The sequence below is a fragment of the Scardinius erythrophthalmus genome (assembly GCF_964197995.2).
Source record: "Scardinius erythrophthalmus genome assembly, chromosome: 2".
NCBI classification, from domain to species: domain Eukaryota; kingdom Metazoa; phylum Chordata; class Actinopteri; order Cypriniformes; family Leuciscidae; genus Scardinius; species Scardinius erythrophthalmus.
Genome location: NC_138222.1, coordinates 65,742,922 through 65,760,719, shown reverse-complemented (window position 1 = coordinate 65,760,719; position 17,798 = coordinate 65,742,922). Strand labels below are relative to the sequence as shown.

At 33.7% G+C, this 17,798-nt stretch overlaps 1 protein-coding gene across 26 annotated transcripts in view; it reads right to left on the bottom strand.

The window, feature by feature from the left end:
- LOC308686997 (serine/threonine-protein kinase Nek1-like) overlaps positions 1-17,798 on the bottom strand; it is a 181,575-nt gene that overhangs the window by 94,291 nt on the left and 69,486 nt on the right. For all 26 annotated transcript variants that reach the window (XR_014029665.1, XR_014029666.1, XR_014029667.1 and 23 more), the window contains 3 exons: positions 1,596-1,699; positions 1,397-1,480; positions 1,243-1,310 (listed from right to left, as the gene is read on the bottom strand). Coding sequence is in view for 14 of the 26 variants with exons in the window: in XM_081359174.1 (XP_081215300.1) it covers positions 1,243-1,310; positions 1,397-1,480; positions 1,596-1,699 (256 nt within the window). In the remaining 12 variants the exon portion in view is untranslated. The remainder of the gene's footprint in view (positions 1-1,242; positions 1,311-1,396; positions 1,481-1,595; positions 1,700-17,798) is intronic.

Below are 17,798 nucleotides of genomic sequence, written 5' to 3'. Positions count from 1 at the left end.
GATTTTTGAAAGGGGGGCGTTCATGAGTTTAAATGTAACGCACATTTTTGTTCATTTACTTTTATTCATTTTAAGCATTTAGTAATTTATTTGTAATAAACACTTTAAGCCATTCCAAAAAAAAAACAACAACATTCTAACATTCTAAAATATTCCAGTTTAATGCAACATGTAAGCTATGTATCATTTCTTTTGCAATGACTCTATTATTTTTTCAGTCATAAGACCAACGCTCAAGCACTGACTAGAATCACACAGCGGAGGAATGGAAAGTTGACAAGCCATTAAAAAGTATTGATTTAAAAAACACTTAGGCTATTTTCAAATATTTGATTGTTCCCATTCACTCCGGCGACGAATTTTTAAATTAATTAAACTAAATTCTATTTATAAAATAGAATTTATAAAAAAACTTTTACATTTTTAGACATTAACTAATGTCAATCCCTAATGCCAATTTTTTTTCTTTGTTCACCAAGTAATTTACTGGTCAGGCATTATTGTTAACTCGCAAGACAATGACAATTTGATGGATAATTTAAATATATTCTGTAATCACATTTTGGTAATGTATTAATTCCGCCATCACATCTGAGTGCGAAACACTGCTTGGATAGTTTCAAGATAATTAAAAATTATTAATAATACAATAATAATTTAATTGTTCATATGTTTTCATTCTTGTAGTATTATTATGAAATATGAAATGAACAAATTAATCACGACAAACCAAATTAATTGTAATTGTATTAATTATACCATTGGTGAAAACAAGCTGATACCAAGGTATTTTAGGCCTACAATTCTAACATAATTTTTCATGACAAATTATGATTTTATTTATTTATTTTTCGAAAGTAAGGTTAATAGCTTCTTGCAATATTATCCTAATGCATAACAAAACCTAAGTGCAAACATTACCGCTTTAATGACCGTCCTTTATTTTTCAGTGCATTTGTTTTACAATATATGGCTATGACTGTCATGGGATTAATATTATAAATATTATTATGTAGAAGTGTAATGTAGAGAAACACAACTAAAAGAGATTTGAATTCAGGGCCAGGGACCTGGATATTGGATAGGGGGCGCAGGCCCAAAAAAGGTTGAGAACCACTGGTGTAGAACAACAGAGAAACAGTCTCATGTTTGAAAAGTCAGAGATGCTTTTGTTGCTGTCACTTTTCCACAGTTGTTGGTTTTTACATTTTGATGCATCACTAGGTGTTATAACTGTTTTACCTTTCCAGTATTGTTGAGTATCCAAAATCTCCTAGATTGATGTAGCCATCTTCAGTCAAGAAAACATTCTACAATGACAAAATAAATCTCATACATTGTACACATTTGGTCTGGACTCTGGAGACATGGTTTATTGAGCTTTGTCAGTGTTTACCTGAGGCTTTATATCTCTGTGAAGCACATTCTTCTCATGAACATACTGCAGGGCCAGGCAAATCTGAACCAGCCAGTCAATGATCTAGACACAGATGGTAGATGGGGAGAAGGCAGAGCTTGTTCAAATTTAACCAAGTTGGCTTTTCTAAAAACTATGTATAACCTGTAAATTACATGATTGTCTACATACGACTCACCTGTTGTTCTTCAAAACAAACTTTGTTCTGTGTTTCCATCCTCTTGTAAAGATCTCCTCCTGCACAATACTCCATCACAATATAAAAGAATCCAGCTTCTTTATCTGAATAAAAAAAAACATGCTGTTAGAGAATAACCTAACTAATAGCATGTTTATTAGTGTTATGTATAGTTGTACAATTCTCAATTATCACAATCACAATTATTTGTATAAAATAGATCATGATTATCAAATTATTCTGAACTAAACAAAATATTTTACTACACTGTAAAATCTAATTAGTTAGACTTACTTTAAAAAAACAACAACATGCAAACCAATTGCCTTAAAAAAACAAAGTAAAGAGAAATAGGAATTGCGTGGTGTTCTGACAAATGCAATCAGTATAGTTCACTTACACAAGAGTTCTAGTAACTAAAAAATAATAAATAAATAAAATTTAATTGTTACCATTGTTTGTTTTGCATGCTGAATGTTGAAGTGTGTGACTCAAACATTGTCATTTGCAAGATAGTGTCACAAATATCTGGTAAGTCCCGCCCCTTCCGCTAACCCCGCTGGACCTCTAGGTTGAAAAATCGTCAATGCAAGTGAATGGGAGAAAATAATTATTTTCTGATCCCGTTTGAATTGTGCCATGAATGTGAACATATGTTGTCTGTGAATTTTTAATATAATTTTTCACGTAAAGAATGCTACAATTTAGCGGGTAGAAGTTTGATACGGTTAGACTTTGTGTGAGAGCACTTTGTGGACTACAACTCTCGCTGCTTTCGACGCGTTTGAAACGTCAACACCACTAGCACACGGACTAGCTCACGGATCCCGCTAAACATGGCTGTGTCTTTGGTGCACTTCATCGCCTTCTTTCAGGGAGAGGACAACATCGTTGAGGTTGGTGAAAACCACGGGTAAGTCAACTTTATAGGGTGACGTCACATAGGCGACATGTAGTCTTTCTCGTTATGTCTTTTCCACAACTGCTAGCTGAAGAATCATACCATACTGTCAAACTCGTAACATGAAAAATTCTATAAAAAAAATCACAGACAACATATGTTCACATTCATGGCACAATTCAAACGGGACCAGAAAATAATTATTTTCTCACATTCACTTGCATTGACGATTTTTCAACCTAGAGGTCCGTTTGGGGTTTTACGGATGGGCGGGACTTACCAGCTCTATAGAGATTGTATCAACAATTAAAAGTTGCACAAGGTGTGTACCTTAATTTGAACCGAACAATAGACAAGTTAATGATTTTGATAGAAGCTAAAGGTCATCTTTTTAAAGCAAAATAATTGTGATCTCTTGTTGTATCACTGCATCAATAGGGAAAAAAAATACAATAATATAAATGAAGTTCCAAGTGCCCAACCAAATTGCACACTGATCAACTCAAACAAAAACATTTTAGTAAAATTGACACCAATTTATGAAGTCAGCTTATATGATGTTATCTCGAAATTTCCAGTTGTATTGACAATTAAAAATTTAAGATGACTTTGGGAAATGAGTGAATGCAAACAGAGAAAAATAACTGCAGAAGTGGAGGTAATGATTGAAAATGATTGAAAAGTCTACTAAGACTTGCCCCTAAACAAAGTTAACTAAAAAGTGTTAGATAGAATAACTGTTGGATTTTAAAGTGTGGGTGTTCTGATAAATGTTTATTTAAAGGGTAACTAAACCCTAAACCAACTTTTCTTAGTTAATGATCTGTAAGAATGGGGCGTTATTAGTGCTGTTCATTGATTCGAGTAACTTTGACATTTGGGTATAAAGTGTTTTAATTCTTCAATATATGGTGTAAAAACGTCTGAGTGCTGCCGTCGGGTGCGGACCGACAGGTCTGGGGGCAGAGCTAGTTTTCGAGGGCGGTTGGCAACACTGGACTGTGACTGGAGCACTGATGGCAGGAAATGACGGTAGCTCCGGTAGCGATCCGGAAATGGAGGATGAATCATGTAGCGGGAGTGTTGGAGGGAATGAATGGAGTAGAATAGCAAAGCGGAAAAGAAAGAAAACCAATAGCCAAGGATCTTTTATGGATAGTGGAAAGGAGGATCACGTGAGTAGGATTGACGTGGAAGAATTTAAAGTAATGATGAAATTTGGAGAACCCGGAGTGACATTAAACCCAATTAAATTGACCAAAGCTCTGAAAAGAGTGTTAGGAGAAATAAATAATGCAAAGACCCTGAGAGATGGAAATGTGATTATTATGTGCAAAGACGAAAAACAACAAAAGAAGGCACTGGGTATTAATTCAATGCTTGGATATTCGGTGTCAAGCACAGTGATGACTCGGAAACCATGGTTAAGAGGTGTCATTTATGGAATTCCAACTGATGTACCTGTTGATAAAATTAAAAGCGCCATTGAAGGGAGCAAGGTCGTTGGAGCAAAAAGGCTCCAATATGGTAAAAACAAAGAAAGGAAGGATAGTCTGTCGGTGATGCTTCAGTTTGATGAAGAAAGTATGCCAGAGAGGATTAAAATAGGATATGTAAGTTATCAAGTAAGACCTTACGTTCCTCCCCCACTAAGATGCTTCAAGTGTCAGAAGTATGGACATGTTAGTGCGGTTTGCAGAGGAAATTTACGATGTGCGAGGTGTGGCGGCGAACATGAATATGGTAAATGTGACGTAGGAGTGAAGGCAAAATGCTGCAATTGCGGTGATGAGCATAGTGCTGGATTTGGGGGATGCAGTGCTCACAAACAAGCGGTGAAAATCCAGAATGTGAGAATTGCGGAGGGGCTGACTTATGCTGAAGCCGCAAAGAAAGCAAAACGACATGAGCAGAGACAGGGAGAGGTGATTAGTAAGGAAGGCAATGAAATTTCTATGGTTCAGCAAAAGACAAATGAGGATAAATTGGTGATCGGAAAAATGGAATTCGTGTCATTTATGGCCGAAGTGATAAATTGTTCGGCTCAATCGGAAAGTAGAACAGAAAGAATTAAAATCATAATAAGGGCAGCAGAGAGATACTTGAATGTAGCCGGAGTAACTTTGGAAAAAATAAATGACATGCTAATGACTAAATCAAGTGTTCAAACTTCATGTGGAAGTACATAATATTTATGGTTTTTACGGTTTTGCAATGGAATGCTAGAAGTATTATTGCAAATGGACCAGAATTTAAGAGGTATATAGATCAACAAGATAAGAAACCTAATATAATTTGCATACAAGAAACGTGGTTAAAACCTCACCTAAATTTTGTACTACAAGGATATAATATAGTAAGGAGAGATAGAGGGGCAGGAAATGGAGGTGGGGTGGCCACTTTTATTAAGAATGGTATAGATTACAGAGTCATTAATGAGATTGAAGCATATGAGCTGGTGGTGATTGAAGTATTTGCAGAGAATCAAACTATTCGAATAATAAATTATTATAATCCGTGTAGTAAACTAAGTAAGGAATTAGAGAAGGTTATTGGGTCAGGAAATACTAAAGTAATTTGGTGTGGAGATTTTAATGCACATAGCACTTTATGGGGAAGTAGTAGTGATGATTATAATGGGGGGGTAGTAGAAGAAATTTTAGACAGTAATGGGTTAGTATGTTTAAATGATGGCAGAAACACAAGAATAGATTTGGTTCGTGGAGTTGGGTCAGCAATTGATTTAACATTGGTTTCTGAAGAGATAGCAAATAAATGTATATGGGATGTGTGGGAAGAAAATATTATGGGCAGTGATCATTATATAATTTTATGTAAGGTAGGGATAAGTGTATTGGAGCATAATGTGTTTTTAGCACCAAGATGGAGATTTAAAAAAGCAAATTGGGAAGTGTATGAGTATTTAAGCGAGGTAGAAATAACATCATTAGATCTAAACCTGATAGAGGATATAGAGGAGTGTAATGAGAAATTATGTAAAGTTTTGTTTGAGGTAACAGATAAAGTTATAGGTAAAAAGGGATCATGTAAAAAAAGGAAAGCAGTTCCGTGGTGGACAGAAGAATGCAGTACCGCAGTTAAAAATAGGAATAAAGCATTTAGGAAAATTAAACAAACTAATTTATTTGAAGATTTTATATATTATAAGAGAGCATTAGCTGAGGTGAGAAGAATAGTAAGAACAGCTAAAAAGAAGTACTGGAGAGATTGGTGTAATTCAATAGGAGGAGATGTTGACATTAGTGAAATGTGGGGATCAATTAGAAAAATGGGAGGAATATATAGAAATAACGTTATACCAGTTTTAAAAAATGATGTAGGAAAAATGGCTGTGGCAGATAAAGAAAAGGCTGAAATGCTGGCTAAAGTATTTGTTAAAGTCCATAGTGATGATAATGTAACAGAGGATATTAAAAAGAATAGAAATAAGAATAAGAGTCAGCATCCAGACGTGTTGATGAAAAGGAACCCTACTGGAGACACCTTAGATGCAGATTTTAGTATTTATGAATTAAAGATGGCTTTAGGAGGAGTCAAACATACATCTCCTGGAAGAGATGATATTTGTTATGCAATGATACAACATTTATCAGATAGATCATTGAAAGTGGTTCTAAATTTATTCAATAAGATCTGGAATGCAGGAAAGCTTCCTTCTTCATGGAAGCATGGAATAATAATACCAATAGGTAAACCTGGAAAGGACAAATCCAATCCAATTAATTATAGGCCAATTGCATTAACTTCTAATTTATGTAAATTGATGGAAAAAATGATTGTACGTAGACTAAATTATATATTGGAAGTTAAAGGATTTATGTCACCATACCAAAGTGGATTCAGGGCTGGTCGGAATTCTATGGACGCTGTGTTAAGCCTAGAAGCAGATATCAGGAAAGCGCAGGCTAATAAAGAAGTAATGGTAGGGGTGTTATTCGACATAGAGAAAGCTTATGATATGCTTTGGAAAGAGGGACTATTAATAAAAATTAAATGTATGGGAATTGGAGGAAAGATGTATAATTGGATTATGGATTTTCTTCTTGAAAGAACAATTCAAGTTAGGATAGGAGTAGAGTATTCAGAGATATACAAGATAGAGAACGGAACTCCTCAAGGAAGTGTATGCAGCCCAGTTTTATTTAATATTATGATAAATGATGTTTTTTGTAATTTAAAAGGTGATGTAGGAAGAGCATTATTTGCGGATGACGGGGCAATTTGGAAAAGAGGACGTAATATTGCATGTGTAACACAAAGTATTCAAAAAGCAGTAGATGAAGTGGAGGGGTGGGCAAATAATTGGAGCTTTAGATTATCTGTGGCTAAAACTCAGGTTATATGTTTTACTAAAAGGAAAAAAATACCAGAGGTTAAATTAAAGTTATATAAGCAGGAATTGGAGCAAGTGCCAGTAGTCAAATATCTCGGTGTATGGATGGATTCCAGGATGACTTTTGCTATACATGCTAAAAATCTGATTAAGAAATGTAAAAAAGGAGTAAATATATTAAGATGTTTAACAGGGGTTGAATGGGGAGCTTGTAGATTATCGTTGAAAAGAATATATAATACTTTAATTAGATCAAGTTTAGTTTATGGAAGTATAATTTACGGTTTTGCAAACGAGACTACACTCAAAAAGATTGAAGCAATACAAAATCAAGCCCTAAGAATATGTTGTGGTGCAGTCAGAACATCCCCCATAGCAGCTCTACAGGTAGAAGTTGGGGTTGCTCCGGTAAAACTTCGAAGACTTAAAATAAGACTGAATTATTGGGTTAATATAAAAGGTCATAAAAAGAATCATCCAGTGAAGGGAGTACTAGAAGAATGCTGGGAACATGGGAATAAAAACATTAAAAGCTTGGGATGGAGTGTTCAAAGAGAAGTACAAGAAGCAGGTATTGAAGATTGTGATGTTAGCCCTACTGTGATATTATCCAGTATACCACCATGGATTTTTCCAATGCCAATAATTGACCTACAAATTCAAATGAAAATTAAGAATGAGAAAGACATCCTAAAGAATATTATAGCACAGCAGTATTTAGATCAGACTTACTCATCATGGGTGCAAATATTTACTGATGGGTCTAAGGATCCTATCTCTGGAAGAACAGCAGCTGCTGTATTTATTCCTAAGTTTCAAATTAGTATCAAGAAAAGAATAACTGATCATATCTCAGTATTTGCAGCAGAATTAGTTGCCATGATGGTTGCACTTCATTGGGTAGAGGATGTAAAACCGAGATTAGTAGCTATATGTTCTGATTCGTTTGCAGCAATCACAAGCCTCGTAAGTGGAAATAAAGTATCAAGGCAAGACATTATATATGAAATACTTGCAAGTTTGTTAAGAATAAGTAGTGTAAGCTTAATAGTGTTTGTGTGGGTTCCTGCTCATGTGGGATTGGAGGCCAATGAAGTGGTAGATAGACTAGCAAAGCAAGCAGTAAAACATAATGAGATAAATGTGCAAGTGACGTTAAGCAAAAATGACGTTAAAAGTAAAATAAAAGAATTCATAAACAATAAATGGCAAGAACTATGGAATAATGAGGTCAAGGGAAGACAGTTGTATAGTATTCAGAAGCAAGTAGGAAACGGAAGAAGTGTTTTTGGGAATAGGAAAGAGGATACGATTGTTTCTCGTATTAGAATAGGGCACACACGATTAAATCATTCCTTGTTTAAGATAGGAAAACATGATACGGGAAAATGTAATTATTGTGATCAGGCAGAAACAATAGAACATGTTTTAATAAAATGTTTAAAATATGGAAAAGAAAGGTTAGTACTTAAGAGGAAAGTAAGAAAATTGGGTGTGGTAGTATTCAGTATGGAAAGTCTATTGGGAAAGCAAGTAGAACTAGAAAAAAAAGTTTGTTGAGACAAACTTTAAGTTGGCTTGAGAAAGCCTGACCAGAGAGTTTGAAGAAGTTTAAAGAAGTTAGAGGTTTAAAGAAGTTAGAAGTTTAAAGTAGTTTGAAGTTTAAAGTAGTTTAAAGTTAGATTGATAGATTAGTTAGTTATTAGTTAGAAAGAAAGAAAGAAAGAAAGAAAGAAAGAAAGAAAGAAAGAAAGAAAGAAAGAAAGAAAGAAAGAAAGAAAGAAAGATTAGTTAGAAAGAAAGAAAGGATAGACATAAAGAAAAAAGAGAAATAAGAAGGAAAGAGTAGGTAGAAAGAAAGAAAGGATAGACATAAAGAAAAAAGAGAAATAAGAAGGAAATAGTAGGTAGAAAGAAAGATAGATTAGTTAGAAAGAAAAAAATATAGATTAGAAAAAGAAAGATTAGTTAGAAAGAAAGATAGATTAGTAAGAAAGAAAAAAAGATTAGTTAGAAAGAAAAATTATTTAGAAATAAAGAAAGATAGAAGGATTAGTTAGAAAGAAAGAAAGAAAGAAAGAAAGATAGATTTGAAAGAAAGAAAGAAAGAAAGAAAGAAATAAAGAAAGAAAGAAAGAGAGAAAGAAAGATTGATTAGAAAGAAAGAAAGAAAGAAAGAAAGAAAGAAAGAAAGAAAGAAAGAAAGAAAGAAAGAAAGAAAGAAAGAAAGAAAAAGATTAGGTAGAAAGAAAGAATGAAAGAAAAAAGAAAGAAAGAAAAAGATTAGGTAGAAAGAAAGAATGAAAGAAAAAAGAGAAAGATTAGCTAGAAAGAAAGAAAGAAAGATTAGGTAGAGAGAAAGAAAGACAGATTAGTTAGAAAGAAAGATAGAAAGAAAGAAAAGTTAGAAAGAAAGATTTTTTTTTTTGATTTTTAATATCAAACTTTATTCAATCATACTACAAAAGAATAAATATTCCAACAATTTCAAATCCACACAAATTCAAAAAACAACTCCTCCTCCACAACCGTACAAAAAACAGAATTGTAACACCACTGCAACTTGAAAGTTTCTATATCATTCATTGCTTTGTAATACTTAAACTCCACAACAATTCTTGACTTAATAAAAGCTTTAAATAAAGCTGTAATCTCATGACCACCACTATTTTCTATTCTGTTCTTCCTTGTTTTATAAATTGCGAGCTTTGCCTGTCCAAACAGAAAATTAAGCAGCTGCCATTTTATCTTTTGCTTTTGATTGTATCCTGCCCCTACAATAAAAACATATGGAGTAAACTTTTCCCCACATTTACCACATAACAAATCCAACAAATTAAAAAGCGTCTGAAGTCTTTTACACTCCAAATAACAGTGAAAAACAGTTTCTCTAGATCCACAAAACACACATTTATCATCAGTATCTGGATTAATGACTGAAACAAAAGCGTTGACAGCCACAGCCCCATGCAATATTCGCCATTGTAAGTCACCAGATCGTTTGGTCAATGGTGGTTTGTACAGCACCCTCCACACAGGTTTCATGTCCTCTTTCAACCCAAGCTTATCCCTCCACACTGTATCAACCCTCCCATTTAATGTTCCTTTATTAAAAACTTTTACAAAGCATTTATACATCACTTTCCCTCCGACTTCTTTCAGATCTAAATCTTGCAGCCCGTTGAGATCCAACAAAGGACCTGACATTTCTTTTAAGTCTGGTGTAATCCCAAGTTTTGGAAAAGGGTCTCCAATGTCCAGAGTTACTCTTCCATTCTTAAAATCCTTTATTAAAGTCAATTCCTCCTTTGTCAGTCTTGTTTTCCACATATCCATTATGGTTAGCGTGTGGCGCATTGACCTCTGACCCAACAGAGTAGCTACTGCATTTATATCACTCATCTCAGGTCCAGCCACGTTAACTATGTGCCTCAATACCACAGTTTTAGAAGCACACAGTGTCTGCGTAAGTCCCAGAACATTCTCACCCGTAATATCCATGCGAGCTCCTCTGATTAGAGGTTCTTCGAGTAACCAGAACAAAGAATTGGTCTCCTCCAGTCTGCAAACATTTAAAAGTCCCCACACTTTGAAAAGTTCACAATAAAATCGAGGCACTCCAGCAAAACGTAGTTGCTTAGCATCCATTAGAAACAACGCAGCATCCAGTCCAAGTCCGTCTACTGTGTGCAAAATCGTTTTTGCCATCTTCCTCCACACCAGATCAACAGGGCCAGTCAGAAATTTCTGAATAAACTGCAGACGAAAAGTAGCATGTCTGCTCGGTAAATGCACCAAGCCTTGTCCTCCCTCTTCTTTCGGAAGAAAGAGCACACTTTGGGGAACCCAGTGTAAACAATCCCAAAAAAAAATTCACTAGGATTACCTGTAATCGGGACAGTAGTCCAACAGGTGGATCCACACAAGATAACCTATGCCACAATGTAGAGGCAACCAAATTGTTGATTATTAAAACTCTCCCTCTAAATGACAATTGTGAGTGAATCCACTTCCATTTTTTCAATTTTCCTTCTATTTTTTCAATCACCCCTTCCCAGTTCTTCTGTTGGGTGTTTAAATCCCCAAGATGTACTCCTAGATATTTTAACCCTTCTTTCTTCCAACTCATCCCACCAGGTAGTTTTGGCATCCCTTCCTCCCATTTCCCAACAGCCAGTGCTTCACTCTTCTCCCAATTAATTTTTGCAGCTGAAATTACTCCAAAATCATTAACAACAACAACCAGCTGATTAATGTCTTGTTGCCCATTTACCAAAACCATAACATCATCGGCATAAGCTGAAATTTTATGTTGTATATCATGATTCAACGTTAAACCTTTAACCCTATCTCTTAATTTATTCAGCATTGGTTCAATAGCTAAAGACCTTGTCTGATTCCTCTACTAGCTTTAAAAGGGGCACTCAAACCACCATTGACCTTCAGTAAACTCTCAGTGTCCTGGTACAACACTTTAATCATATCAACAAAAACAGAGCTAAAACCAAAAGCTTCTAAGGTGTCCCATAGATACTGGTGCTCAACTCTATCGAAAGCCTTCTCTTGGTCAATAGAGATAAACCCCAAATTTACCCCTAAAAGACTCGAAACACTTAAAATATCCCGTATGAGACAGACATTATCCATGATTGACCTACCCGGCACACAATACGTCTGATCAAAATGAATGACCTGCCCCATCACTTTTCTCAGTCTATTAGCCAGAGTCTTCGAAAGGACTTTGAGATCAGAACAAAGCAGACTCACAGGTCTCCAGTTCTTAATCTCCTGCAAATCACCCTTTTTGGGTAGCAATGTGATCACTGCTCTCCTACAGCTCAGGGGCAAAGAGCCATCAGCCAAGCTTTCATTCAGGACAGCCAGCAGGTCCTCGCCCAGCACAGCCCAAAACTCTTTATAAAACTCAGCTGGGAGTCCATCCATCCCAGGAGCTTTTCCACTCTCCATGCCCTTGAGAGCGTTCAGAAGCTCCTCTTCCGAAAGAGGCCTCTCCAGCTCTGCCTTTGAGTCCTCCAAGACATTTGGCAGACCTTCATAGAAGCAAGCAGACAACTCCTCGTCCTTTCTATATTCACTACTATACAATTTTTCATAGAACTGTACAGCTCGTTTTCTAATTTCAGATGTCTTTGTCAATTCCTGCCCGTTTTCAGAGCGCAAGGAGTGAATATAGCGACTCTGGCCGTTCTTTTTTTCAAGACTAAAGAAAAACTTAGATGGGGCATCCATTTGCATTAAGTTTTGAAAACGAGATCGGACCAGAGCCCCCTTTGCTTTAATGCCGAGCAAATCTGACAGAAGAGATGTCTTAGTTTTAAGTGTCTCGATATGTCTTCCCTCCCCTGTAATCTCTGCTAACCCTTGTGCCTCCATTATTTCAGATTCAAGTTTTTTCATTGATCTAGTGATGTCCCGAGAGACACTGAAAGTATACTGTTGACAAAGTACTTTCACTTCAACCTTTCCACAGTCCCACCACTGACGTAAATTTTCAAAGCATGATTTTCTTAATTTAAAATCATTCCAAAAAGAAACAAAAACAGCTCTAAAATTCACATCACTTAACAGGGAAGTGTTAAAATGCCAATATGCACTCTTTGGCTTCACATTTGCTATAAACACATTACATGTGACTAAACAATGATCAGAAAAACCAGTTGGTGTAATAAAACAACTTTTCACAACATTAAACTGATGCTTAAAACAATAAAACCTATCCAATCTGGCTAAAGAAATGAAATTCTCTCTATTATGCAACCACGTGTATTGTCTTACATTATTATTTAGATCCCTCCACAGATCACATAAACTATGAGTCTCAATCAGTTCGTTTAAAGCACGACTTGAAGCAGCATGAGGTTCCATATGATTTCGATCTAGACTATAATTCCCTGTACAATTAAAGTCCCCGCCCAAAAACAGAAAATCATCAGAACTACAATTCTGTAGAATTGTACTTATATTTTTAAGAAAGAGTACTCTTTCATTACCATTTGTTGGGGCATAAACATTAATAAAAACAGCCTTGAATTTTTCAAACTGAGCTCTTAAAAATATTAATCTGCCAGGTATCACATGTTTAACCTCACATGAGATAGGTGAGAAATTCTTAGCAAAAAGGACTGCCACCCCTCCTCTAGTAGAGGTCATGTGAGTAAGAAACACTTCACCATCCCACTCTTTTTTCCAGTCAATTTCATTAATACAGTCACTATGTGTTTCTTGGACAAATGTTACATTAATATTCTTTTGTCTAATAAGCTCAAACAGCATTGCTCTTTTATGTATATCTCGGGCTCCATTCAAATTTAAAGAGCTCACCCTCATCACACTCATTAAAATAAATAGTATGAGGGGACATAAACCAAACAAAAACATGAAAAAACAGCGATTATGTGGTTTCGAAGCCATCTTCAGTTTGTACTTCTAATTTCAGTTTAGAAACAAGTTTCTTTAATCTATATATTTCTTGAACTGTAAACTGTTCCCCTCCTTCACTTCTCATTAGCATTGTCGCTGAGTTAATAAACATTCTGCGGTCGGCAAAAAAATCCTCAAACTGGACATTTTTCACATTTTTCGTTCTTTGCAGGAATGATTTTATTTTGTCAAAGTTGTAATCACTTCGTCGACTTCGTCCTGTCCTACTGTCCACTACCTCACCATCAGAATCATCAATCATCCTGCCTTCAGTATCAAGTTTATCAGACTCTGTTTTTGTTTGTCTGCTCATTTTTGCCATTTCCGTACTCTTCCTATTTCTCTTTCTCTTAGTATTGGGTACTTTGAAAAGTGTTTCATCACAAGCAATGTCTGTCACCATCTCTTCCTCCTCCACAATACACTCAGCTACATTAACAACATCAGTAGACAATGTAACCAGTTCTTTCTCAACATTTTTTGTATTTCCCCCGCAACAACAATAGACACTGCATCAGTTTCCTTCTCCCCACTTTCTGTATTCCGCCCTCCGGCATTACTGCCATCATCATCTTCTTCACTAACAGAATCTTCCGTCACCATCACACTACTGTTATCGCGCGCGGCTTCTCCGCTCGGCCCCGGCTCTGGGTCTAACCCATCTGCTCTCTCAGGACACGCACGCCTAACGTGCCCTGTTCGCCCACAACCAAAACACTTCATAGTATCAGATGATACAAACACAACGTAATCAAAGCCGTCAATTTTGAATTTAAATGACACATTCAGTTCATCCAAATCACTCTTTAAGATCATATGTAGTTGCCGTCTAAAACACACAACATGCTTAAGCAAAGGCGATTTACACCCTAATGGGATCCTTTTCATTTGTGAGACAACTTTTCCATGTCTGGATAATTCGTTAATCAAGAGCTCATCTTTAATGAAAGGTGGTACATTCGATAATGTTATCTTTCTTGCGGGCTGAACCAGCGGTATTACTGGTGTAAAAGTGTCCTGAATTACCACTCCGGTCTGCACTACACTATTTACATTCTCAATGGTATCAAGGAAGATAACCACAGCACTGTTCATTCGAGAAGCAGATATTATACTATTAAAACCAACAGCGTTACCCACAGCCAAACTACAATCCTCTACAGAGCAGTTCATCACAGGCGCGAGTTTTATCCCGTGCCTGCGTGAAAGCTGCTCAAACTTTGTTTGGCTTGGACCCGCCATTGCTAACCAGCAAAACGCTGGTTAACAGCGTTCCTCAAAACCCCACTCCTTTAACTTTCTTTAAATTCTTTTCAAACAATTTTTAAACCAAAAACCCCAAAACAGGGACAGTGTAAAAAGAAAGAAAGAAAGAATAGACTCACTCACACCGCAACACTCTCAGGCACCCACGCTGACTCCGCCCACTCACTCACAGCATCCGCTCAGAGAGAGAGAGAGAGAGAGAGAGAGAGAGAGAAAGAAAGAAAGATTAGTTAGAAAGAAAGATTAGTTGGAAAGAAAGAAAGAAAGATTAGTTAGAAAGAAAGAAAGAAAGATTAGTTAGAAAGAAAGAAAGATTAGTTAGAAAGAAAGAAAAAAGAAAGATTAGTAAGAAAGAAAAAAAGTAAAAAAGAAAGAAAAATTTGTTAGAATGAAAGAAGAAAGAAAAAAGAAAGATTAGTTAGAAAGAAAAAAGAAAGAAAGAAAGAAAGAAAGAAAGAAAGAAAGAAAAAAGAAAGATTAGCTAGAAAGAAAGAATGAAAAAAGAAAAAGATTAGTTAGAAAGAAAGAAAAAAGAAAGATTTGTAAGAAAGAAAAAAGTAAAAAAGAAAGAAAAATTTGTTAGAACGAAAGAAGAAAGAAAAAAGAAAGATTAGTTAGAAAGAAGAAAGAAAGAAAGAAAGAAAGAAAAAAGAAAGAAAGAAAAAAGAAAGAAAGATTAGCTAGAAAGAAAGAAAGAAAAAAGAAAAAGATTAGTTAGAAAGAAAGAAAAAAGAAAGATTTGTAAGAAACAAAAAAAAGTAAAAAAGAAAGAAAAATTTGTTAGAACGAAAGAAGAAAGAAAAAAAGAAAGATTAGTTAGAAAAAAGAAAGAAAGAAAGAAAGAAAGAAAGAAAAAAGAAAGAAAGATTAGCTAGAAAGAAAGAAAGAATGAAAAAAGAAAAAAATTTGTTAGAAAGAAAAAAAAAAGAAAGATTTGTTAGAAAGGAAAGAAAGATTAGTTAGAAAGATTAGATAGAAAGATAAGTTAGAAAGAAAGATTAGAAAGAAGAAAGATTAGTTAGAAAGAAAGAAAGAAAAAAGAAAGAAAAATATTAGGTAGAAAGAAAGAATGAAAGAAGAAAGAAAGAAAGATAGAAAGAAAGATTAGTTAGAAAGAAAGATAGAAAGAAAGATTAGTTAAAAAGAAAGATAGAAAGAAAGAAAGAAAGAAAGAAAGAAAGAAAGAAAGAAAGAAAGAAAGAAAGAAAGAAAGAGAAAAATTAGTTAGAAAGAAAGAAAGAAAGTAAAAAGATTAGTTAGAAAGAAAGAAAGAAAGAAAGAAAGAAAAAAGATTAGTTAGAAAGAAAGAAAGAAAGAGAAAGAAAGAAAGAAAGAAAGAAAGAAAGAAAGAAAGAAAGAAAGAAAGAAAGAAAGAAAGAAAGAAAGAAAAAGAAAAAAGAAAGATTAGTTAGAAAGAAAGAAAGAAAAAAGATTAGTTAGAAAGAAAGAAAGAAAGAAAGAAAGTAAAAAGATTAGTTAGAAAGAAAGAAAGAAAGAAAGAAAGAAAGAAAGAAAGAAAGAAAGAAAGAAAGAAAGAAAAAGAAAGAAAAAAGAAAGATTAGTTAGAAAGAAAGAAAGAAAGAAAGTAAAAAGATTAGTTAGAAAGAAAGAAAGAAAGAAAGAAAGTAAAAAGATTAGTTAGAAAGAAAGAAAGAAAGAAAGAAAGAAAGAAAAAGAAAGATTAGTTAGAAAGAAAGAAAGAAAGAAAGAAAGAAAGAAAAAAGATTAGTTAGAAAGAAAGAAAGAAAGAAAGAAAGAAAGAAAGAAAGAAAGAAAGAAAGAAAGAAAGAAAAAGAAAAAAGAAAGATTAGTTAGAAAGAAAGAAAGAAAGAAAGAAAGAAAGAAAGAAAGAAAGAAAGAAAGAAAGAAAGAAAAATTAGTTAGAAAGAAAGAAAGAAAAGTAAGAAAAAGAAAAAAGAAAGATTAGTTAGAAAGAAAGAAAGAAAGAAAGAAAGAAAGAAAGAAAGAAAGAAAGAAAAAGAAAAAAGAAAGATTAGTTAGAAAGAAAGAAAGTAAAAAGATTAGTTAGAAAGAAAGAAAGAAAGAAAGAAAGAAAGAAAGAAAGAAAGAAAGAAAGAAAAATTTGTTAGAAAGAAAGAAAGAAAAGTAAGAAAAAGAAAAAAGAAAGATTAGTTAGAAAGAAAGAAAGAAAGAAAAGTAAGAAAAAGAAAAAAGAAAGATTAGTTAGAAAGAAAGAAAGAAAGAAAAAAGATTAGTTAGAAAGAAAGAAAGAAAGAAAGAAAGAAAGAAAGAAAGAAAGAAAGAAAGAAAGAAAGAAAGAAAGAAAAAGAAAAAAGAAAGATTAGTTAGAAAGAAAGAAAGAAAGAAAAAAGATTAGTTAGAAAGAAAGAAAGAAAGAAAGAAATAAAGAAAGAAAAAGATTAGGTAGAAAGAAAGAATGAAAGAAAAAAGAAAGAAAGAAAAAGATTAGGTAGAAAGAAAGAATGAAAGAAAAAAGAAAGATAGATTAGCTAGAAAGAAAGAAAGAAAGATTAGGTAAAGAGAAAGAAAGACAGATTAGTTAGAAAGAAAGATAGAAAGAAAGAAAGAAAGAAAGAAAGAAAGAAAGAAAGAAAGAAAGAAAGAAAGAAAGAAAGAAAGAAAGAAAGAAAGAAAGATTAGTTAGAAAGAAAGATTAGTTGGAGAGAAAGAAAGAAAGAAAGATTAGTTAGAAAGAAAGAAAGAAAGATTAGTTAGAAAGAAAGAAAGAAAGATTAGTTAGAAAGAAAGAAAAAAGAAAGATTAGTAAGAAAGAAAAAAAGTAAAAAAGAAAGAAAAATTTGTTAGAACGAAAGAAGAAAGAAAAAAAGAAAGATTAGTTAGAAAGAAAAAAGAAAGAAAGAAAGAAAGAAAGAAAGAAAAAATAAAGATTAGCTAGAAAGAAAGAAAGAATGAAAAAAGAAAAAGATTAGTTAGAAAGAAAGAAAAAAGAAAGATTTGTAAGAAAGAAAAAAAGTAAAAAAGAAAGAAAAATTTGTTAGAACGAAAGAAGAAAGAAAAAAAGAAAGATTAGTTAGAAAGAAGAAAGAAAGAAAGAAAGAAAGAAAGAAAGAAAGAAAGAAAGATTAGCTAGAAAGAAAGAATGAAAAAAGAAAAAGATTAGTTAGAAAGAAAGAAAAAAGAAAGATTTGTAAGAAACAAAAAAAAAGTAAAAAAGAAAGAAAAATTTGTTAGAACGAAAGAAGAAAGAAAAAAGAAAGATTAGTTAGAAAAAAGAAAGAAAGAAAGAAAGAAAGAAAGA